Source organism: Paramormyrops kingsleyae, chromosome 6 (assembly GCF_048594095.1).
Source record: "Paramormyrops kingsleyae isolate MSU_618 chromosome 6, PKINGS_0.4, whole genome shotgun sequence".
NCBI classification, from domain to species: Eukaryota; Metazoa; Chordata; class Actinopteri; order Osteoglossiformes; family Mormyridae; genus Paramormyrops; species Paramormyrops kingsleyae.
Window position 1 is genome coordinate 13,740,438 of NC_132802.1, and position 23,797 is coordinate 13,764,234.

The 23,797-nt window shown below is 42.4% G+C and overlaps 1 protein-coding gene across 7 annotated transcripts in view; it reads left to right on the forward strand.

Annotated features, from left to right (window-relative positions):
* bbx (BBX high mobility group box domain containing) overlaps positions 1 to 23,797 on the forward strand; it is a 46,526-nt gene that overhangs the window by 14,221 nt on the left and 8,508 nt on the right. For all 7 annotated transcript variants that reach the window (XM_023835085.2, XM_023835086.2, XM_023835080.2 and 4 more), the window contains 11 exons: positions 3,462 to 3,630; positions 4,211 to 4,471; positions 8,308 to 8,509; positions 8,767 to 8,834; positions 12,001 to 12,078; positions 12,163 to 12,231; positions 17,055 to 17,138; positions 17,224 to 17,301; positions 19,635 to 19,706; positions 20,541 to 21,366; positions 23,405 to 23,543. In XM_023835085.2, the coding sequence (XP_023690853.1) occupies positions 3,472 to 3,630; positions 4,211 to 4,471; positions 8,308 to 8,509; positions 8,767 to 8,834; positions 12,001 to 12,078; positions 12,163 to 12,231; positions 17,055 to 17,138; positions 17,224 to 17,301; positions 19,635 to 19,706; positions 20,541 to 21,366; positions 23,405 to 23,543 (2,036 nt within the window). In that variant the 5' untranslated portion in view covers positions 3,462 to 3,471. The remainder of the gene's footprint in view (positions 1 to 3,461; positions 3,631 to 4,210; positions 4,472 to 8,307; positions 8,510 to 8,766; positions 8,835 to 12,000; positions 12,079 to 12,162; positions 12,232 to 17,054; positions 17,139 to 17,223; positions 17,302 to 19,634; positions 19,707 to 20,540; positions 21,367 to 23,404; positions 23,544 to 23,797) is intronic.

Genomic DNA, 23,797 nt, shown 5'->3' on the forward strand with positions numbered 1-23,797 from the left:
TGATTTGAGATCTATGCAAGGCTAGAACAATTAAATTAATTAAATTAATAACCTAATCTGTTACCCGGCGTGTTGATCACAAATTTCATTTTGTGTGTGTTTGTGTGAATATAATAAGTGTTTGTATTATAAAAACAGCTACAACTACCAGATTAAATTTAACAAAAACATTAGATAATTCCAACTTTTGACTTCGGATCCTGGTTTTAGACCCTAAATGAAACTAGTAATTATGATAAAGGTTGTCCTAAATCTTTGAGACAGCTCATCCATCATCGACATGATGGCATATCAGTAGTGTGACTAACTAATACCAGCGTCCAGGTTGGAACCAAGACTGACCATTCATTAATGTTGGATCTCTGTCATTCACCAGCCATGACTGTTGTGCATTGCTACTCAATAGGGTGGGGTGAAAAAAAAATCAAAATTTCCAATAGCAATTTCCAGTAGTGCGGAAAAGTTGTCACTGGACCTCGTTATTAAACGTGCAAAATACCTTTGAAATAGTTTAATATTTTCAGGTTCCGCAACGCGATCGAAGTTTTCACCTGTCACATTAATGCGCAGATCCACGCTACGTATCATTCATATCATAACGCAATGTAAACTTGTTCCAATTTAATACAAGAACCTAACAATCGGTCAGTAACAATGAGTAAGTGGGAAACGACTCATTCAGAAATGTGGCGCTAAGGAGCATGTTTACACTGACATACTGGCAATATACACTATCCATTATCTATACCACAGGAGCATGCTTACACTGACATACTGGCAATATACACTATCCATTATCTATACTGCAGGAGCATGTTTACACTGACATACTGGCAATACACACTATCCATTATCTATACCACAGGAGCATGCTTACACTGACATACTGGCAATATACACTATCCATTATCTATACCACAGGAGCATGTTTACACTGACATACTGGCAATATACACTATCCATTATCTATACCACAGGAGCATGCTTACACTGACATACTGGCAATATACACTATCCTTTATCTATACTACAGGAGCATGTTTACACTGACATACTGGCAATATACACTATCCTTTATCTATACTACAGGAGCATGCTTACACTGACATACTGGCAATATACACTATCCATTATCTATACCACAGGAGCATGTTTACACTGACATACTGGCAATATACACTATCCATTATCTATACCACAGGAGCATGTTTACACTGACATACTGGCAATATACACTATCCTTTATCTATACTACAGGAGCATGCTTACACTGACATACTGGCAATATACACTATCCATTATCTATACCACAGGAGCATGCTTACACTGACATACTGGCAATATACACTATCCATTATCTATACCACAGGAGCATGTTTACACTGACATACTGGCAATATACACTATCCATTATCTATACCACAGGAGCATGCTTACACTGACATACTGGCAATACACACTATCCATTATCTATACAACAGGAGCATGTTTACACTGACATACTGGCAATATACACTATCCATTATCTATACCACAGGAGCATGCTTACACTGACATACTGGCAATATACACTATCCATTATCTATACCACAGGAGCATGTTTACACTGACATACTGGCAATATACACTATCCATTATCTATACCACAGGAGCATGCTTACACTGACATACTGGCAATATACACTATCCATTATCTATACAACAGGAGCATGTTTACACTGACATACTGGCAATATACACTATCCATTATCTATACCGCAGGAGCATGTTTACACTGACATACTGGCAATATACACTATCCATTATCTATACCGCAGGAGCATGTTTACACTGACATACTGGCAATATACACTATCCATTATCTATACCACAGGAGCATGCTTACACTGACATACTGGCAATACACACTATCCATTATCTATACTGCAGGAGCATGTTTACACTGACATACTGGCAATATACACTATCCATTATCTATACCTCAGGAGCATGCTTACACTGACATACTGGCAATATACACTATCCATTATCTATACCACAGGAGCATGCTTACACTGACATACTGGCAATATACACTATCCATTATCTATACTGCAGGAGCATGCTTACACTGACATACTGGCAATATACACTATCCATTATCTATACTGCAGGAGCATGCTTACACTGACATACTGGCAATATACACTATCCATTATCTATACTGCAGGAGCATGCTTACACTGACATACTGGCAATATACACTATCCATTATCTATACTGCAGGAGCATGCTTACACTGACATACTGGCAATATACACTATCCATTATCTATACTGCAGGAGCATGTTTACACTGACATACTGGCAATATACACTATCCATTATCTATACTGCAGGAGCATGTTTACACTGACATACTGGCAATATACACTATCCATTATCTATACTGCAGGAGCATGTTTACACTGACATACTGGCAATATACACTATCCATTATCTATACCGCTTTATCCATCTGGGTCTTACCAAAAATATTGAGACACCCCTCCAAATCACTGAATTCAGGTGTCCCAATATTTTTGGTAATATAGTGTATCTAACCATTTTGACTGTCATGCTTAATACTTTTCATTTTGGTGGCACTGAGGAACAATTTTACATTGCGTTATGATATGGATGATATATAGCGTGGCTCTGCGCATTGATGCGACAGGTGATTAATCGTAATGCATGTAGAGCCACAGAGTGATGTAATGTATGTGTATGGCTGATACCCAGTAAAAATCTGCATTACCTCAACGTTGGTATTTTGTAGTGATTATCATGTTGCGAAAGTGCACAAACACTACACCGATGAATGCCAAAACATTCATGTCAAACACACCAGTTTCAACACTGCAAGGTTCTGCATTCCAGTATGTAAAGTTCACTGGCAAGAGAAAGCACTCGCATGCACAAGTAACTTCTGTAGATCTCAAAACACAGTACAATAGCAAACTAAAACGTCACATAGTAAAAAACAATAAAATGGCAATACAGGAACAACATTACAAAAAAATATTTTCGTGATTAATCGTAATGCACGTAGAGCCGCAGAGTGATGTAATGTATGTGTATGGCTGATACCCAGTAAAAATCTGCGTTACCTGAATGTTGGTATTTTGTAGTGATTATCATGTTGTGCACAAACACAACACCGATGAGTATAGATAATGGATAGTGTATATTGCCCATTTATGTGACAGGTGAAAACTTCGATCACGTTGCGGAACCTGAAAATCTTAACCTATTTCAAAGATATTTTGCACGTTTAATAACGAGGTCCAGTGACAACTTTTCCGCACTATTGGAAATTTAGATTTTTTTTCACCCCACCTTACTACTCAAGCAGCTGAAACCTTGTGAAGGAATCGGCGTGATAGTTGTTTGTTTGGCATGGTCTGGACCCTGTCATTTCCCTGACCCACCTGTGCTCTTTAGGGTGAGCGTCATGAAGGGTGGCGGCAGAGGGAAGGAGCCACCCGTGGAGGGGGAGCTCAGTGGCAAGCGGCCCAAACGCAAGTGCCTCCAGTGGCACCCGCTGCTCTCCAAGAAGGCCCTGGACTTCTCCGAGGAGGAGGAGGAGGATGAGGAGGAGGAGCTGGACAAGGTGGGTGGGAACCTCATGGCCGGCCCCCTTCGGCCTGTGGGAAGTTCCGCACAGGAAGTAGGCGGCCCCCACTCTGACCAGTAGGTGGCTGCTTTTTAGTAAGGCCTGTCAGCGGGTCTTCCAAACTCAATGCCAGTTAGTTTCTCAGACGTGATTTCCACTCTGCCCGGGTGAAGCTGTATGCCAGAGGTCCGCTGGCACATGGTGAAAAAATGCACGATGCTATTTCAGATTATGAACGTTCATTAAATCTCTTCCCTGATAACGTTGTAAGTATCCCCTGTAATGCAGTTTGCAGCCTCAGCCTTTTCTATTGGCTGCCGGTTACTTAGTGCTGTACGGCTTAACATCCCATAATAATCTGCGGGCGGAGGGTTTTAGCTCTCTTCTGTACGGCCAATTCAGCTGTATTTGCATGTCCAGGACAAGACAAGACACATTTTCTAGTCGAGATATGAGATGCTGGAGCCACTAATGCTTATTAGCGCTGGGTGTTTCGGAAAATAAGAAGTGGCCCTACCTGCGGTGCCCAGGAAGCCAGGATTGCAGCTTGTTTCACCGCTTGGCCTTGGGCCCCCAGGAACCTCTGGCGTGTCGCGAGAACGCGGCCCCAGATGTGGAGTGCCGCACCATGGAGGAGGAGGAAGGGGAGGAGGAGTCGTCAGAGCAGCGTGCCCGGCGGCCCATGAACGCCTTCCTGCTCTTCTGTAAGAGGCACCGCTCCCTGGTGAGGCAGGAGCACCCACGGCTGGACAACCGGGGGGCCACCAAGATCCTCGCCGACTGGTGGGCCGTGCTGGAACCCACGGAGAAGCAGAAGTACACTGACATGGCCAAGGAGGTACACCAGCCACACTGTAGCCACACTGCAGCATTAGCATGAATACTGTGCTACACTGTTCTATACTCAGTTATACTGTGCTAGACTCTACTAAACTACAATACGCTATACTGTAGTCTGCCATACTCTGTTAGACTGCTACACTCCTATACACTGGCCTCTATCTACTATACTCTTCTACACTGTACTGTAGTGCAGTATCCTGCACTATACTCCGCTATGTTGTGCTGTGCTGCACTGCCCTATATAACCCTACACTGTACCAGACTCCACTAGATTGTACCAAGTTGCCCTATTGTATACTGTACTGCACTGCACTATACTACACAGTACTACAATATACTATGCTGTACTATTCTATAGTGCCCAATATTGTACTATTCTGTGCTGTACTACACTACACTGTCCTTCACTGTGCTGTACTATAGTTCATGCTTCTCTAAAAAATTGCAATGGGCAAAAGAACTTGAATAACAACTTAAATGAAAAACGATGTACTGCACTGTATATTGAATCTTAAATTGAATTTAGCCCAAGTATAATTACATAATAATTTTGGTTTTATTGATGGTTTTGAAAGAGACATGTGTATGCATCTCTAATTGATCTGGATCAACCAGAAATGCAGCCGAGTGTTTTACGGATTAGGAAGCAAACTCCACACACGAAGGAGGATTTATCTCGCTGATCTACTGGTTTGTAGTTGGCAGCCTTTGTAGTTTAGCACAAACAAGCTTAGTTTGAACATTTTTCATTTACTTGTGTTGGAATATCTTAGTTCAATAAGGCTAATTATGAGACAATTTTTTGCTAATTGTTTATTATTAGCATTACATTTGATAGCTGTGTTAAATGTAATTAATGCATCTCTATTCATCTTGGCCAGATGACTTTGGCTCAGTTGTAGGATTTTAGAGCAGATCACACACTTGCTTTGCTGGAGATGCTGTAATCAGACTGACCTTTGCGGGTTTCCATTCCCATTATGGGGGTGAGGCTGCAGAGCCCCCCCAGATAGACCTCTGGTCAGCATGGTGAGGGGTAACCATGACTACGGCAGGTGTTGGGGCCCAACACATTGGTATAGGGCTGTCATTACCAATGATATCATAATCGAGTAATCTACCAAGTAATCTGATGTTTTATCGAGTACCAGTTAATCTGATGATTCATTGAGTAATAGTTTACGTATAATATATAATATATACATTGCATTTGGTGCTTAGCAGGAAGAAACCTGCTATTGCAGGGTCACATATACGGTCAGTTTAGGCAACTCCAATTCATTTAAGTTGCATGTTTCTGGACACTGGAAGGAAACCGGGGAATCTGCCAAAAAACCACACATGGAGTGAACATGCAGACTCCTCACACATATTGTGCAGAGACAGGCGTTATCTGCTGTGCCACTATGCTGCCCTCAGTACTAGGCTTGCGATGTTACTATCAATATGGCATTTCCTGCGCATGCAATTGTCGCATCGAATGGATCGCAAGTCTGTTGGGTTCAAAGCATGAATGTTGAAACATTTTTGGTCAGTCATAGGAAACAAAATTTAACAAGCTTTGCAATTTTGACCATAGTTATTTTTCATCATTATCTAGCAGGTCTATATGCTGAAAAAAAAATCACTCTAAAGTTTACTGCTATTGCATGAGCTCTGCATGCACTTTCTGACACAATCGTAATCATTCTTGTCCTTGCTGTTTGATTCACTTAGAGGCCGTGTAGCATGTTTGTGAGAAATTAAACAAAATGAGTGAAGAGAAGAAAAGCAAACTAGAACTGATGACAAAAAGACATTTGTTTTCCGATGTATGCATTTGTATTTGATAGAGACGTTATTGAGCAAAGGCAAGTGATTTGTCGCCAATGCTGTACTACTGGCAACTAACGGCAACACCACCAACTTATTTGACAGACTTTGTTGGTAGATAATCAGTTATTTTTAGCTGTATAGATCATTTTTAACTCTTAAATATCGCAAAACTTCAAGTATCATTCAGCCCTACTCAAAACACACACTATGTTCAAAGTAATTTATATTATATGGTTTATATATATATATATATATATATATATATAGCGACAGGACTAACCTTTGTTTTAGTCCCGATTATTCTGACATAGCGGAATGGGCCAAAGTAAATTAAGCAAACTGATTTGAAGTCAAAGTGATGACAAAGACAGGCTAGACTCCGAGAGGCTAATTGGCATGTATCTATGGCTAAGCTGGCATTATTGGGTGAGTCCATCAAACCCACATGTGTTCCTTAAGATGTTTTTGTGGTGATATTTAAGTTGTGATCTGCAACAATGACAGATGACTGCACTTTCATTCACTTTAAATGTGAAGCGCTTCCGCACAACTGATGGTTTTTGCTCTTTATTCTCATCTTCACCCGCAATGTGCCGTCTCCCTTCCGCCATATTGTCGAGTAATCGAGAAAGAAAACTTTAATCGATGCTTTTTAATAATCGAGTAATCGACTTTAATCGAGTACTTGTGACAGCTTTGCATTGGTGTTGACTCCAATCTCTCGTACCACTTTGGGCTGACTGGCGACAAAGCCACACGAGGTGCAGGCATTCCTGAAGGGGGCGCTCTTGGGCAGTGGTCTGCCCGAGTCAGTCCAGCAGTGCTTCTAGATACTTTCTGCCTTTTACCCGAGCAAAGACACACATTGATAGGTGTCACATTTTCGATAAGGCCACACCATATCACATCACAGTATAATTGTAATGCGCAATAATCACCAGGGCTTTAGATGACTGGCATAAGCATTTGTCTGGATAACAGCTTTTTCGGTACTATACGGACGTTTACTTACGCCCGCAAGCAGATTAGTAGTATGCCTGAAATATTACTGTGATGCGTTTTGTGAGGCCGAAAGCTTGGTAATCTGTATAAATTCAACGTATCCTTATGCTTATTAACCTCAGTTAGCGAAGCACGCCAAATGCTGCTGTTCTGGTAAATCATGGAAGCGATAAGCACTGAAGTGGCGGTGAAGAAAGGGACAGATCAGCAGCCACAACATCATTAGAAAGAGGAGAAATTGTGGATAAACGAGGTAAAAAGACGTCAGTGGTGTGGCGGCACTGTTTGCAGTCCGACATGCTTATTCCACACAACTGAAGACGGATGTTTCTGGCCGTGTAGAGTCTTGGTAATTTTTGCATATGCGCTATATAATTGCGATGTGGTATCATACAGCCCTGTTTTGAAAGATGGAAATCATACTTTTTTCACATTCCGCAGAAAAGCATATAGCTTATTTCAGGCTATATTCATTAAGTGGCTCTGTGTCTGCCTCCTCATGTCACCTGGGTTCCCTCCCACTGCATCTATAATTATCTATAATTACATATTTTTACATTACGATGCTGTTGACCTCTTGAATCTGATTGGTCAGAAGGGTGTTGATTGATTTTCTATAATTGCTCATGTAGTGCCAGGAACACTAATCACAGTAGTAATCAATGCATGATTATAATCATTATTTGAAATGTTAACAAAAGTAAGGGGAAAAAAAAATCCTATGTAGAATGCAATTTCAAATTAACGGAAACTATAGAAACAGAAATTGGCTAAAAAAAAGTATTACTACTAATAAATGCAATTTTAGCTTGTGAAAATGAAAACAACCTCGGGTTAGTGCATGACAAGCCGTGTTTTATTCATTTTAAACGAGCATTAACCCTTGCATAATTTATATATATCAGACTATATATAGTATGACGGTATATTGATTATCAGTTTATTGATTATCGGTTTTTTTACCTGTTGTTGCCGTTCAGCATGGACTCACGGCCTCTATCCCCCCCCCCTCAGTACAAAGACGCCTTCATGAAAGCCAACCCCGGCTACAAGTGGTGTCCCACCACCAACAAGCCAGTTAAGAGTCCGGCAGCGGCGGTCAGCGGCAGCCGCAAGAAGGTCTGGTCCTTCACGTCGAATGCGCCCAAGGACAGCGCTGCAGCTAAGAAGGTCCCCAAGGCGGAGGGCACTCCCCAGCTCAACTTTGCCATGGCAGGTGTGTCCCCGAATCGTCCGGTGCAAGGGCGTAACTTTGGCTGGAACTTTGGGGGGGTCGAGGTCTCCACCCATTACGGGGGAAACATGATTATTGGGGGGGTTATATTGGCTGGAGCTGATTATTGGGGGGGTCATGACCCCCCTAACCCCCCTGGAAATTACGTCCATGGGTCCATGGGTCCAGTTTTCTCGCACCCAATTTGTTGATGGACTGATTACTTAATTGTGTCCCCCCCCCCCTCCGCTCCCTCGCAGACCCCACGAAAATGGGGGGCCTGAGCATGCTGTTGCTGGCCGGGGAGCGGGCGCTCAGCACGCGGGAGGTGAGTCTGCCGCCAGATCACACGCTGATGTTTCACACACTTCCACCTGACCGTGGTCCTCTGCGGATTCCCTGCCGTTTGCTATAATACACTCCTAGTAACTATGGATTCTAAGATGGTGGCTGATGATATTTCATTGCCAATTACATGTAATCTCGTTAAAATCGAAGATGGCCATGTTCAGCGTATTGCTTGGGGGGGGGGGTGAAGGGTAATCAGCATCTTCCTGTCATTTTCGATAATGTCTGGAGGCTTTCTGACTGCGAAGCATTTTCGGAATGATTCAGTCCGGCTTGTGGATGTTCCTGCGGCACTCTGAGATGCCGCTGTAATGAGCGCTGCGTTGCCATCAGAGAGGGTAGTTCTGTCTGTTCCTGATGGATTTGGCGGAAGTAACCGGCGACCTGGGTGGTGTTGAGTACCGTACACTGAGGAAAAGTTTGTGAATTCTTTGGAATTATCAGGATTTATGTATGAATGTATGTACCAGATCTTTATCGAAGTTATAATAATAGACAGTGATTGATGGATGGATGGATGGATGCTGAAGGAAACTGCAGCTTTACTGTAGCACAACACGCATTTTAACCCCCAAGGAAATTGCAGGTTTACAGTTGTACCTTTAGGCAGTAAAAAAGACATTTAGACATTAAGAAACAGTTGCAATAAATAATAGACAATAATAAATAGCAGTGCAAAGAATATTAGGGAAAGTGTTGCACAGAACTTTGTAGTAAAGAGTCATAAATAAATAGTATTATACATTGGGTTGTACAGTAAACGAATGAACATTCTGTGAAATGTAGAAGTAGAAACAGACAACACACAATTTTACATAACCGTGTCTTTATTGAACAGATGGTTTTAACAGTCAAGGTAATTGATGGAAACAGTAGGTGAATCTCTATGATAATGATCTCTTGAAATGAGGGTAATTGGAGTCAAGTGTTCCCAGAAATTCAGATGTGGATTCGACATAAGCTGTTGTGTAAAAAGGAAAAAATCAACACAATTTTGGTTGCCTTCTCTTCAGAACAGAATTCTGTCCAAGTGCGACCGAGCAGAGTTATCGGAAAGATCGGAAAGATATTTCCGAGAGCCTTGGAAGAATGATTTCCTAAGCATGGAAAGGATTACGAAAGGATTTCCAAAGACCTCCGTCAGTCCACAGTCAGACATGCGGTTTACGAATAGAAGAAGTTCAGCACCATCTTTGCTCTCCCAGGAGTGGGTGTTCTGATCCGTGCGAGGGCAGCCCGTCGAATCCTCAGGCGAGTGACACCGAAGCTGAGGATGACAGAGGAACACCTGCAGGTGTCCCCTGCACTTGGAAAAACACGAGTGCTGTTCACTGGGGGGGTTACCTCAGAGGAAGCCAGTGCTTTTCAGAAGAGAAAAATAAAAACATTAAATGTGCTGAAGACCACGTGGGTGTTCCACAGTACAACTGGAGCACTATTTATATATGTAGACAGCGTTATGTTTGGGCAAAACCACATGCAACATCCTATCACCAAAGCATCAAACCAGTTGAGAAGCGTGTTGGTGTGGCTGCCATCCTCAGAGCCAGGATGTTTTCTAGTCAATGAGGGACCAAGGAGATGTTGAGGAAGTTCTACAGCAGACTGTTGGTGGCATCTATGATCTAAAACACAAAATAAGTTGGCTTATGAAACATGACAATGATGAAAAATACAAATTGACCTCAGAGTGGCTCTGGAAGAAGGGATTTTGTATTTTAGAATTCCCAAGTTCTTATCTCAAATAATTAGGTCCAATGCTGTGGTGTGATCTTGCTCCAATACTCCTCCAATAACTGTTGCCCCAGTACTGCTTACTCTTGCGCCTGGCCATTCATCGGAAGCTCAGCCATGCTGCTTGAATGCTTAGCCAACTTTTTGACAGCCGTATATTTATAATGTGCTATTTGCCTCACTTGTCCGTCGCTTTGGACAAAAGCGTCTGCTATATAAATATTCATTTAAAAATCAATGGCCGTAGCCAGCCATTCCCAAATAAACATGAACATAAACATGAAGAGGACATACCCAAAGTACATCTTAACTGCCACACAAATCTGTTCTGCAGCTGCAGAAAGCATTTGACTAAGGCTCTTGCAATGAAGAAGATTTTGCTAGTTTCTAAATATATGCATTTATATAGTTTCTCTATCTATGACCTTTGTTGTTCTGAGCATCTCTTCAATAAAGATATGGTGTGTTTTAGTTGAAAAATGTCAGAATCTAGATATTTCCCAAGGGTTCACAAACTATTTTATTGTATGTATTTATTTATTTTATGACTGTATTTGTGGGGGAAATGTCCCCAGGAAGATAGTCACTTGTGGAGGCAACTAGGAAGCAGTAATTGGCATTAACAGGCTTCAGTATGCAAGCTGTTTTGGGTCTTCAGCCACAACAGGTGTTTAGCCATACTGCAATGAAGGTGGGGTGTTTGATGGCGGCCGCCTTTTAACAAGCGAACAGCAACCACTGCGATCCACTCTGTGCCAAGAGCAGGAGAGTCTCCGACATCAGGCCTTAAGGAGATAGCCGGGGATAGCGTTAGCATTAGCCAGCACTAGACAACCCAAACCACACAAAGATACTCCCACCACATGTTCCGCGAAACGCCCACATTGCCTTTTAGCAGCCGCAGATTGATCCTAATTGCCTTGGTGCTGAGAGGAAAGGCGTTCCCATGGCGGTGGGTCGATGTTATGCAGGCAGTCACTCAACGGTTACATGGATGGAATTATGTCGCAATGTACAATGCGTACAGCATACCCCTGGCTAAGGCCAGGCCAGATTGAGCTTGAAAAGGTGTCCAAAATTGATGTTTTGAGACAATGTCTTGATTTGAGTTTGACTCCTAAGTATTTCCCTGCATCCCAGCACAGTTATGAAACATGTAGCTCTACTGAGCTTCACCAGCTCATCGTTCTGTTTACAAACAGCTTATCGCAGCTGTTGTTAAGTGATGCAGGGGTGTGTAGCAGGCATGGCATCAACTAGCTGCATTGCAAAAGCATTTGGGCTGATGTTACTGACCGTCTAGGATACTGAGTTTAGCCATGTTCTTAGCATCACTCATGTTTTGCACTTATAAACTCTTCTATCTGGTTAAGTTCTAACATTGAGGTCTACGTGCTCTGCTTAATAACCAGGTTTCTTCAAGCACGTCTCCAGTGACTGCAGACTCAGACAAGCACAGCGGGAAGTCCGCCTTGTTCCAGCTAGCTGAGGTATTGAACGAGAAGCTGTTGATTTTTAACAGCTCATCCATGACCAGCCATTTTTGTTTTAAGGTTCAAAATCTCTCCCTGCAGATTTCCTCAAACTCTCTCCGGTCAGGAGCTGAGGATGCTGGCAGCTGTGTGCTCTTCCAGCTGGCTGAGGTACAAACGACTAGAGATGAAAGGTTGATGTGACTGTTCCCCAGGTTGAGAATACATATGGTTTTTCGACCAGTCTTCTGCCACCATAGACAATTCCTTATTAGCACAGCAACTCAAAAAGTATCTAATCTACTTAAAACTTTAGAGACACTTTGCATGGAAGAAGATCTAGAACTTATCAAATTTTGAGACAAATTGCACCAAAATTGAAGCAGTACTGCGTAGTGATAAAGACACGGGCAACCACAGACACTCGATCTTGTCAGAGTGATAACTCAAAAAGTTTTTGTTGGATCTTTCAAACTTCCCAGGAACATTTTGTAGGTGATGATCTGGGAGCAATTTCATTTTGTGACAAATGACACCAAAATTGCCATTTAGTGGGGATACATGAGAGGAAAGGTACAGACACAGATTTGATTAAACTGATTGCATTCAGACAAGTCACGCAAAGTTGGATTTTTTTTTTTTTGGAGAGGTGTTGGGGTCCAGATATTGTAGCGGTCGGGAGTGTGGGAGGAGGGATTAGGCAGGGGGGAGGGTGACAGAGCCAACATTGTTGTTGTTCTGACAGCAACTGGTTTTAAAGGATGTGGGAACCTTCCCTTCTACGGGGGAGGGGGGGATTATTCTGGAATCTCAAGGTCATAAATATCAAAGGTATCTGTACCTAATTTATACAACATTATTATTCGAAGGCAACATTTAAGTACAGGCTGGATAAACAGCCACTGTTTTAAGGCTTCATCCATATTGTTTGTTTATTGATGTTATAATGGACATTGCAGAAACACACAGAGTTCAACAACCATCGGCAGGAGGTGCTCTATACAGCTATGTCTGCGAGGCTGATAATCGAAAGCCAGACACCGGAGAGCCTATGAGCCCTGGGCCTTAACTGAACATCTTTTTATGATCTATCAAAGATGCACATTTTTGGCTTGGAGTGTAAAGCAAGCATTCAGTAAGACCCACTCATCTAGTGTGAATAAGATGAGATAAAATTATTGTTCTCTGATGGGGAAATCGGAAGCATTACAGAAATAACTCCAGCACAGTAACCCTCATAAAGAAACAAACAAAAAAACAATAAATTGACAAATAAAGAGTAAATCAAAATAAACTGACAGATTCTAAACTTAATTATAAATCGTACCTAGTATTTCTTTTCCTTTAAAGCTTTCATCAGTTCTCATTGGGAGGTAGCTTGAAGTTGTAATTTTGCGCAGACCTACAAAAACAAAACTGTAAAAACTGGTATATTTTTAATATTCTTATTATAATTTAAAACCTGAAAGTAATTGAATTGATTTATATAGCTATATTTGATCTGCCTTTTATTCTAACAAATGCTCAAGGCCATATAAAGGAAGAAAATGATGTATTGAAGTGAATCTCCCAGAAGGGGGCGCCAGTGTCATTTCATCCAGCAGCCTCTGATAGTTTCAAATACAAATAATATTGCACAGTCAGCACTCTAAACACCATCTCAGCACATAATTGTGCTATGTGCATGAAATATGTTTTTTTTTCTTAAGGCTTGCAGTTATGGTGCTTTTTTTTCCATAAAAGATGAATTGCTTGCATTTGCCAGTCAAAGACTCTGGGGGTCACAGAGAGGTCAAAGGAAATGCCATGTGGGGATTCATATATATATAATATAAAATATTGTGTGTGTGTGTGTGTGTGTGTGTGTGTGTGAGAGAGAGAAAGAGAAAGAGAGAGAGAGAGAGAGAGAGAGAGAGAGAGCAGTTATACCTTACCTTTATCGGGACACAATGTCCCCACAACGTGATGAATACCAGTTTTTTTTTTTTCCCTTGTGGGGACCAGGAAACTGGTCCCCACAAGGGGAAAAAAAAAAAACTCCGCTTTTTTTATAAAAAGCTGTGACTGCAATCAAAAAACTAAAAATGCAAAAACTCTTGAATGTTGTTTGGTTACTTATGGTTATGGTTAGGGCTGGGTAGGGGTTAAGGTTGTCATAGTTAGCATTAGCATTTTTCCCATAGAAATGAATAGAGAGAGAGAGAGAAACACACACACACACTGCTATCTAAGATGAGGTTTATTTATACTATTCACTTTAGAATAATTATAAAGACATCAGAACTATATAACAACATATACAGCTCTGAAAAAAATTTTGAGACCACTGCACAATTGTTTGTTTTACTCATTTCTCAATTTATGGGTGTGCGCCACTGTAAAACATGCATTTATTTTCAAACTTCAACCTGGCTCTTCTCTGTTTCTCATTAATGAAGGGCTTCTTCCTTGCTATATGGGACTTCAGTCCTGCTTCTAGGAGCCTGATACGGACTGTCCTAGCAGTGCATCTCACACCTGCACTTAATGTTTCCCATTCCTTTTGAAGGTCACTTGATGTCATTCTACGATTTATGAGAAGTTGTCTGAGAAGTTAACGGTCATCTCTGACATTTGAAAGTCGCTTCTTCCCTCTGCCTGGCTGGTTTCTGGTCTATCCCAGTGTCTCCTGCTTCACCCTATTCTTGTGCACTGTGGTCTTAGAAATTTTGAACCTGGAGGCTACCTGCTCCTCAGCGTAGCCTCTTGCCTGCAGAACCAGGATTAAATCAGGGATTTACCAAAGTGGTCTCAATTTTTTTTCTAGAGCTGTATGGAATTATGCACTGACCAAAAAAAGTATAAAAAATGTACTTTATTAGTATGTTGTAGGGACCCCTTATCCAGCCAATACAGCATCAGATTGTCTTGGGACTGACAGATATAAGTCCTGCATAGTGGCCAGAGGGATTTTGAGCCATTCCTCTAGCTGAACAGTGGCCAGGACACTACGGGATGCTAGTGGAGGAAAACATACTCTGACTCACTCCTCTAAAACACCCCAAAGTGGCTCAGTAATATTCAGATCTGGTGAATCTGTAGGCCATGGGAGATGATCAACTACACTTTCATGTTCATCAAACCGCCCCCCACCAGTTTTGCTGTGTGTATCGGTGCATTATTGCTAACACATGGCACCACCGTCAGGGAACAATGTTTGAATATGGTCCTTTAGAATGGTTCTGTAATCCTTGCCAGTGACACACCCATCTAGAACGAGTAGTGGGCCTAGGGAATGCCATGATATTGCAGCCCAAACCATCACTGATCCATCCCTGTGCTGCACTCTTTGGGGCTTCTCCACACCGTAACTTACTTGAATGTGGAAATGACAGTGAAGGTGGACTCATTAGAGAACAATACATGTTTCACATTGTCCATAGTACTAGATTTGCCTGCACTTGGCACTATTAAAACTGGTATTTGGCATTGGCACAAGTGACCAAAGGTTTGGCTATAGCGGCCCAACCATTAATATTGACCCTGTATAGCTCTGGTTTGTATGGATACAGGAGAGTCAAGGTACGCATTTAATTTTCCAGTGAGTTGGGCAGCTGTGGTTTAATGTTTTTTGGGTACAATCCCGGTTAGTGCCCGGACTTCCCTTTCAGACGGCTTCCTCTTGCGTTCACAGTTAGTCCAGTTGGATGAGGTCCGTCCTTCATGGTAGTATGCCGACATTTCCCTGGTTCTCGATACACCACAAAGACTTGCTGTCCTGGTAACAGATGTGCCAGCGAGACACACACCAACAAGCTGTCCTGTTTTGAACTCTGTCTCGCATTATGTTGTGTGGATTGCAGTATTTTATGTACAGCTGTGCTATTGCTCTGCTCTTACTGATGGAATGCGCAATCAGTGAATTTTGCCCACCAGGCCGCACATTTATATGCGTGAAACCTCAAATACTATTGGCCAGTATTTCGGTTTCACTGTCCAACCCCTGAATGTGTGTATGTATACAGTGATACCTGTACCCACGAGTGTAATTGGTTTGAAGACACAGCTCGTGGGTACAATTTCTCGTGGGTACAAACAATTTTTCCCATAAGGAATAATGGGAAAGGGATTAATTGGTTTTCCAGCCCCAAAATACCCCCATACAAAATATTTATAGGCACAATAATTGAGCTTTTAGTGACAATATAAGTAGTATTGATTGAGAAATTCATATTTTTCGGCATATTAGACACACTTTCATCTTTAAATGCATAGAAAACTGCGCTATGGCCGTACACGAAAGAGACCAAGTCCCATAGGCTAGGCTAGGCTAGGCTGCTCGGCGTAGCCCTACAGCGAGCATAAAAAATTGTTGCAAACAATAAAACATTGAAAAACAAGCCTGAATATTTCAGTAAATTGTGCTACTAATAAAAATGTAGAAAAAAGGGCAAATTATCAGTGCTATCACAAATTTACGAAAAATAGCTTACGATACAGCAATCAGTCAGCCTATGTGGGAGGGATACGTACCTCTTTCCCGTATTGTAACACAGATCTGTATGTACGTATCTTACATTAAGGACTGTTTTACCTTCAGGAAGCATTTTATTATATAAAAAAAAACATTCATATATATAAAAGAGTGGATGTAAACATACGTATCATAGCACCGATCTGGTGGCATGTCACGGCAACACAAAGCAGCTTGTGGCTCCAAACATTGCTCGTGGGTACAGTGAGATTTTATTAAATAAAAATGCTCGTGACTCAAGTTACTCGTGGCCTCAGACGCTCGTGGGTACAGGTACCACTGTATATGTATGCATCTGTGTCTTTAAAAAAGCAAGAGAGCAGGATATGTGAAAACTAGCATATTCCAATGTACCTCTTCTCATACTAATGGCAGATGAAGCTTCATTAGACGCCCTTTTCTGCTCAAAGCCATGCAGTCTCAAACATGCCTCCTCTCTCAGGCTCTCTCTTGACCTTTGACCCCATCATTTTCCTCTCAGATTTCTTCCAGCAGCCCCCAATCCAACACAGCACCCCCAACACCCTCAGAGGGGAAGAGCTTGGCAGCCGAGCTGGCAGCAGCGGTGAGTCCCCTTGGCCATTCGGGTTTTGCGCGTTTTGGCGTCTGGGCTCCGGCTAAAGCTCCTCAACCCGCCTCTCTGTCCACAGGCTTCCGAAACGCCGTCCCCGGGAGGCGCCAGCCCGTCGGGAGACGCGGTGAAGTCCGCTCTGTTTCAGCTGGCGGAGGTGAGCTCCTCTAGCCTTGCAGTGAGACAGGCTCTTTCCAAGCTGCTTAAAGACCAGCTTCTAGCCTCATGGTTGGGTTTGTTTGGTCTCGTGTGCAAAAACATGGCGTTTATTTTCCACAGATCACAGTATTTAATACTGACAGACAGGCAGATACATACTTTATTAATCCTGAAAAAAACTGCAGGTTAATGATAGTACAACACGTACATTTAGGGCCTGTTCATACTCGACACTCATGGTCGCCTCACATCCCCGGCATTCATTCTTCGTATTGTTTGTACGGCTACATGTGGAATAAGGCTACACTTTAATGATAGTACTGGTAAAAAAATGTTTGGGGCAGTGTATGCAACGTTTTTTTTTTAAGAATGAGTGGCTGGAAGATGCTCAAAACGCAATATTTTCAGAGGCAAAAGAAAAAACACTTAACACTATGGTAGGCCTGTGTACAGCGTCTTTAAAATTTTATGGCAGTATGTTTCTTCTGTTTCTATCTGAGCTAAGAAAGCAGTGTCTTACGCACAAAGTTCAGTGAAATTCTTGGATGCTTTCTAAACAGACTATAGACAATTAACAGGACAGTGCAGCATCACAGTACAAAAAGCACGAAGTAGGGCTGGGTGATATTAACATCGACATTGCATATTATGCACATGTGATTCTCATCACAAGGACCGCAGTAGTTAGACTGAGATCAGGTTTTTGCATACCTTCATATGGTACGGACATTATGATGCGGTATAAGATATTTTCATAACGATATTTTTCAATACAATTGCAGTATTTGGAAATCTCGGCGATAACATTTGCCACGAACAGGAGGGTTTAAGTTTCGCTAAAACATTTATACTATGCCATAGGAAACAAAACTGAGCAAGCTTTACAATTTTAATGACTGTTCCGTTTTAAGACTATATTAAATATATTTTAAAATTTGTTCAAAGTTACCGCTGCTTTTACATGAGCACTGCATGTACTCTCCCAGCGAATCATAATAATTTTCATCCTTGCTTTATATATATCATATGTATGATGCATTGCCTGTCTTTGTGAATACGATGAGCGTCACTGACGTTTATCTTTGGTAGCTTGTGGTATTTCAGGCCACAACCTCACACAAACAAGACCGGAAATGATACAGCCGACCAAGATGATTTTGTTCACTGCTTCCTGGTGGACATAACTTTTAATCCTCCAGATTGACATAAATTGCCATCGGAAGTATGAGCAGTGACACCGCTTGCATATCGATAGCATGCATAAGTCTATGCATTCGAAGCATCAAGTATAAACCCGTCCTTAGTAATTAAGACATTTGGACATAATTAAAAAATAATAATAGTCATATTAATAATAGGGCTGTCAAAATTAACGGATTAACGCGGATTAATCCATCATCATGATTAATCTGATAAAATTTTTTAACGCAATTAACCCATCTGCAGTGCAGAATAACTCAAAATGCCTGAAATGTCTCTGTCGACCCATTTCGGGCAGTTTTGGTGCGTTCCATTTGCCCTCGGAACTCGTATTCCGAGTCGGATTCCGAGTTTTGCAGCCAGAAGTGACGACATGCACACTCTTCCGATAAAAATCTGGACTATACGGTCCAACTTATCTGTGGACGTGTTGCTATGGAGTTTTCTACGTAAAGCACCGCGCGTAATGTGTTATCAACTGATATTGCTAACAATTGGATTTCATGAATTGGGCTAGAATTGGATTTCATGATTAGTCGGATTATTTGTCGGATTTATGGTAGTTCGGGCTAATTGTAAGTGAATGAAAATAAAGACCATTTAAACTGAGGTACCTTAAATCCAACAAGTTGTCCGGCTAAGCAAAAAATCTTGCTTTTTGATATGGGTCCATAATATTGCACTTCGTGGCAGATGGAATGCATCCGACTCATGTTCAAGATGTTCAATAAACATGTTAAGTGCATATATATTTCCTTTTTTCTTGAGTCTGTTTGCTCATGCAAAATGAAATGCGATTAATATAGATTAAAAATGAATGATATTTAATCGTGATTAATCCACAGCAACCCTGTGATTAATCTGATTAACAATTTTAATCGTTTGACAGCACTAATTAATAACAATCATAACAAGAAACATCCTGCAAAGAACATCAGGGAAAGTATTGCTCAGTTATGGCTCAGAAATAAACGGTATTGTACAATGGGTTGTACAGTCAACGAATGAATGAAGAGTAACTGTGCCAAAGCAGTTTGGGGCCATTCAGATAGCTGCCCCCCCCCCCCCCCCACAAACACACACACACTCCACACTGTTTTTTAATTCGCCTTTCTGATTTGCACGGACCAGATCTCCTCCAGCACCTCACAGTCCACAGACGGAAAGCAGTGCGGTCAGTCAGCCCTCTTCCAGCTTGCTGAGGTACGTGCGCCATGGTAACAGCATCCCATAATACTTCAGGAGGCGCCTTTAACTGCATGGAGCTGTAACTCTTAGATACTATCTGTTGATTTCAATTAATCAGCACTGAAATTCTGATACGAGGTGTTTGACGGATCTGCTGGCGGTAACATGTCTTTTGTGATACATTTGCTGCCCTCTGCTGGACATGGTGTGTACTGATCTTTAGTTGGCGTCTTAGCGGATAAAACCTTTTGTCAGTTGAATATGCCAGTTGAATATTGGCAGTCAGGACTGTATCCCATTACAGTATGCCAATATATGCATGCTAATTGCCCTCTGATAGTTCTACACAGTAATTTTTATCAAGATTAATTATTTTGTGACATATTAACTGTGGAGGACAGTTGATTAATCAGAGTTAATAAAGATATCCTTTTATGAATAAATAGATAAATTTAGATTCTTTTGACTAATTTAGTTTTATAATATTAATTTAATCTGATTAGTTCTCATACTTTTGGTGAAATTGGGTAGTTTTGGCATATCCCAGCTTGGTCTCCAAGAGAGATGCAGTATGTACAGGTGAGAGAAAAGTTATTTTAGGGTTAGTCTGCACGGCTAGAGCAGCTGGGATTAAGGGTTTTGTTCAAAGGTGAAAGGTCCAAAGGTGAAATGATGACACTATCAGCTGTGGGATTTGAACCAGTGACCTTCTGGACACAGGTAGAGATCCCTAACCAGCTAGGCCATTTACAACATTGTCTCGGTCATAGGGAGTAGTCATTTAATCTCCTGTCTTTTCTAACTGTTGGGCTCCTAAACCAGCATCCTTTGTTTGCGCCCCCCCCGCAGATGTGTTTGGCTTCTGAAGCAGTGAAGATCGAAGCCTTGGGGTCACAGCCATCATCTTCATGCAGCTCTGCAGAGCAGGACAGCAGGGAAGCCGCCTGCAACTCTCAGGATGCCCGCGATCTTCCTTTATCCTCCCCCTCCTCCTCCTCCTCCTCCTCCTCTTCCTCCTCCTCGTCCTCCTCCTCCTCGTCCTCCACGACCCCAATGGACGGCAGCCTGCCAGCACTCAGCCAGTCCAAGACCATAAAAAAGAAGAAAAAGAAGAAGAAAGACAAGAGTGAGGAGGCTAAGGCAGATAAGAGCCCCCCGTCGCTCAAGAAGCCATGTAAGAGACGCCAATCGTCAGAGTCGGACCTGGAGAGCGTCATCTACACCATCGAGGCTGTGGCCAAGGGAGCCTGGGGCAGCGAGAGGGCGCAGAAGAGGAAGTCCCGCCCACCGTCTGGCGATAAGGGCGACTCTAAGGAGCCTGAATCTCCAAAGAAGAAGATGAAAGCCAAAGTGAAGAAACTGACCCAGGCAAAAGAGGATGAGGGGTCTGCGGGGGACTGCAAGACCCCAGAAGAGGAGGTGCCCCTGACCTGCCCTGAAACCGAGTCCATGGATGTCAGCGTGAAGGCAGAGCCCCTGGTCAGCGGGGAAGAGCCCTCCCCCCCGAGCACACCAGTGCCCCCAGTCCTGCCAGTCAAGGCTGAGGAGAAGGATGGAGAAGCCAAATTGGAGAGCTGTGGCTCCAGAAAGTCAGAGAGGAGCTGCAAAGGTGCCCTGTACAAGACACTGGTCTCTGAGGGGATGCTGACCTCCCTGAGAGCCAACGTGGACAGAGGTAGCCGGGGGGGTGCGGGGAGAGGCGTGTTGCTGTCATGTTGGTGTTAAGACCAATTCATACTTCACTTTTCCGTGTGCACTTTTTTTTTGCACATGGGGAGACGTGACATAAGTTTTGTCATCAGGGGTTGGCTGCAGATGGTTGCAGTTGATGTGCATGTAGCCCAGATTTTGTGCACGTTTATGCATGTCGACTGCACATGTACAAGATCATTTACTAGGGATTTCCAGTAGGTGGCAACACTAACTTTCACAGATCAGCAGTCAATAAAGAGCAGCAAAAGAATAGTTGTTATTCATTATACTGAGGTGTACAGCCTTTTGAAAAGCAGCACTATTCCAGCATTTAGAAATCTTGGCAATAACTGTTCATAAAACAGTTCAAACTGTTCATAAAAGTTTACCCCGTTTCACTACACTGTTTTTATTTGTGTTTGTTGCAAGACATCTGCCCTCCCCTGATCTGATGCAGTAATCATGCACCGACCGCGATTATCCACATCTGCCAAACGAATGCCAAAAAGTGAAGTATGAACTAGGCTTAATGTGTCATTTTGATTTAATTGGTTCCTGACTTCTAACTAAGGACCAGTGGCGCTACGTTGTGTTTCTCAGTTGTTTCACAAAACAAAAGGGAACAACATTGTACATGAACAGACATTGAAATACCCAAGTTGATGGTTTGGTTTGAAGTCGCCGTTGTTAATGGAATCCATCACTTCAGATGTCAAAAAATCTGACAAAATGAACAGCAAAGCACAAAAGGGCCTTAACCACTAGTTCAGGGCTCTCCATTCCAACAGGGTCTCCCTCACCATCCAAAGCCATAAGCTGTACTGTAGGTGTTAAGCTGGGAGCAGCACAGGTCAGGACCACTTCCTGACTGGAGACTGTGGCCTTCTCACATTTCCGGTCCTTCTGGCCCAACCTTCCAGAAGCAACTCTGCTCACAGGAGGCTGGTAGCTCATAAACATTGTATATGTTTCTTTGCCTTCCTGTGAGAAGGATGGTGAAATTATCACTTCTATGAAAGAAAAAAAAAATAAAAATAAAAATATATATATATATATGACACTCCCAAACCGATCTCAGTAATAGGAGCAAGCCTTGATTTTGCATGAGCACTGCATGCATGCTCGGCCTTCAGGAAATCCATCCATCCATCATCTTTTAACTGCTTATCTGTGGCCCGTGAAAATTGTTTAATCGCATCGACCTTTGTCACAATGAGCTTGGCAGTCAATCAAAACACTGATTGCATTTATATTTATTATAGCGCCTTTCACAGCAGTCGCCCCAAGGCCCAAGGGTGTGTTTTGATACATTCCTGCATCATTTATATGGAATAATTCAAAAACAAGGAAAAGGGCAGACCAAGAAATGAAAGAAAGAAAGAGAGAGAGAGAGAAAGAGAGAGAGAAAGAAAGAAAGATGACAACGGAGGAGAGGAACCAAAAACACAAAGGTCAACAGGCTGCCAAACCGCATGCATCTGTTCTCCATGCCGGCCTGTTGCAGCTCATAAGTCGCATCCACAATGTCACCTTTCCATGGGACTGAACCAGGACTCCAGCTCAGATGGTGCCCACCCCGGGAACCACCTGGACACGTGGGAAGGAAGGCAGAGAGCATGAGTGGTCAGAACATGCATAGGCACCTTATTAGGCATAGTTGATAAAAATGGCATGTAGAGCAGCAGCAGCAGCCATAATTCCGGGATGTAATGTGTTAAGTTGCGGGTACGCTAAACTGAAGTAATAGGTCTTCAGTTGCGATTTAAAGACTGAGAACAAATCAGCGTCCTGAACATGAGCAGGCAAACCATGCTTTACCGCCCACTGTCACTTTATATGTGGAACGACAAGGAAACCTGCAGTAGGAGAACTTTGAAGTCAGTCTTGAGCCGAAAAGGAAGCCAGTGCAGGGAACTAAGAGCAGCCGTTATGTGTTCATAGTAATAACATGATCATTCTCATCCAACCAATAAATGGGCAAGTATTTAGCTGTATGATATTAATGTGCGGGTATTTTGCAGGTAAAAGGGGCTCGGGGCGTGGGAGCGTGTCCGACCTGGAGGGCAGCTGGACGGAAGAGAGCTGGACGTTCACGCAGACGGGACCCAGCAGCACCAAGAAGCTGAAGAAGTCCAGATGGAAAGACGAGTCTCTTCCTGGGTTAGTCTTGATGTGTCTACCCCATACTCAAACTATGCATTTGCATTGAGGCCCCCTGGTGGCAACAAACCATCACTACACTAAATGTTAATACTACTAATACTAATACTACTACTACTAATAATAATAATTCCTTATTTAGGAGATGCTGAAACAGACGAGGTTTATGTTTTTGTTTAACATTGCTTATATTTGGAAATTAGTTATTTGCTAAAAACCAGTAGTGTGCCCTTTCTATTCTGCAAACTTTATGT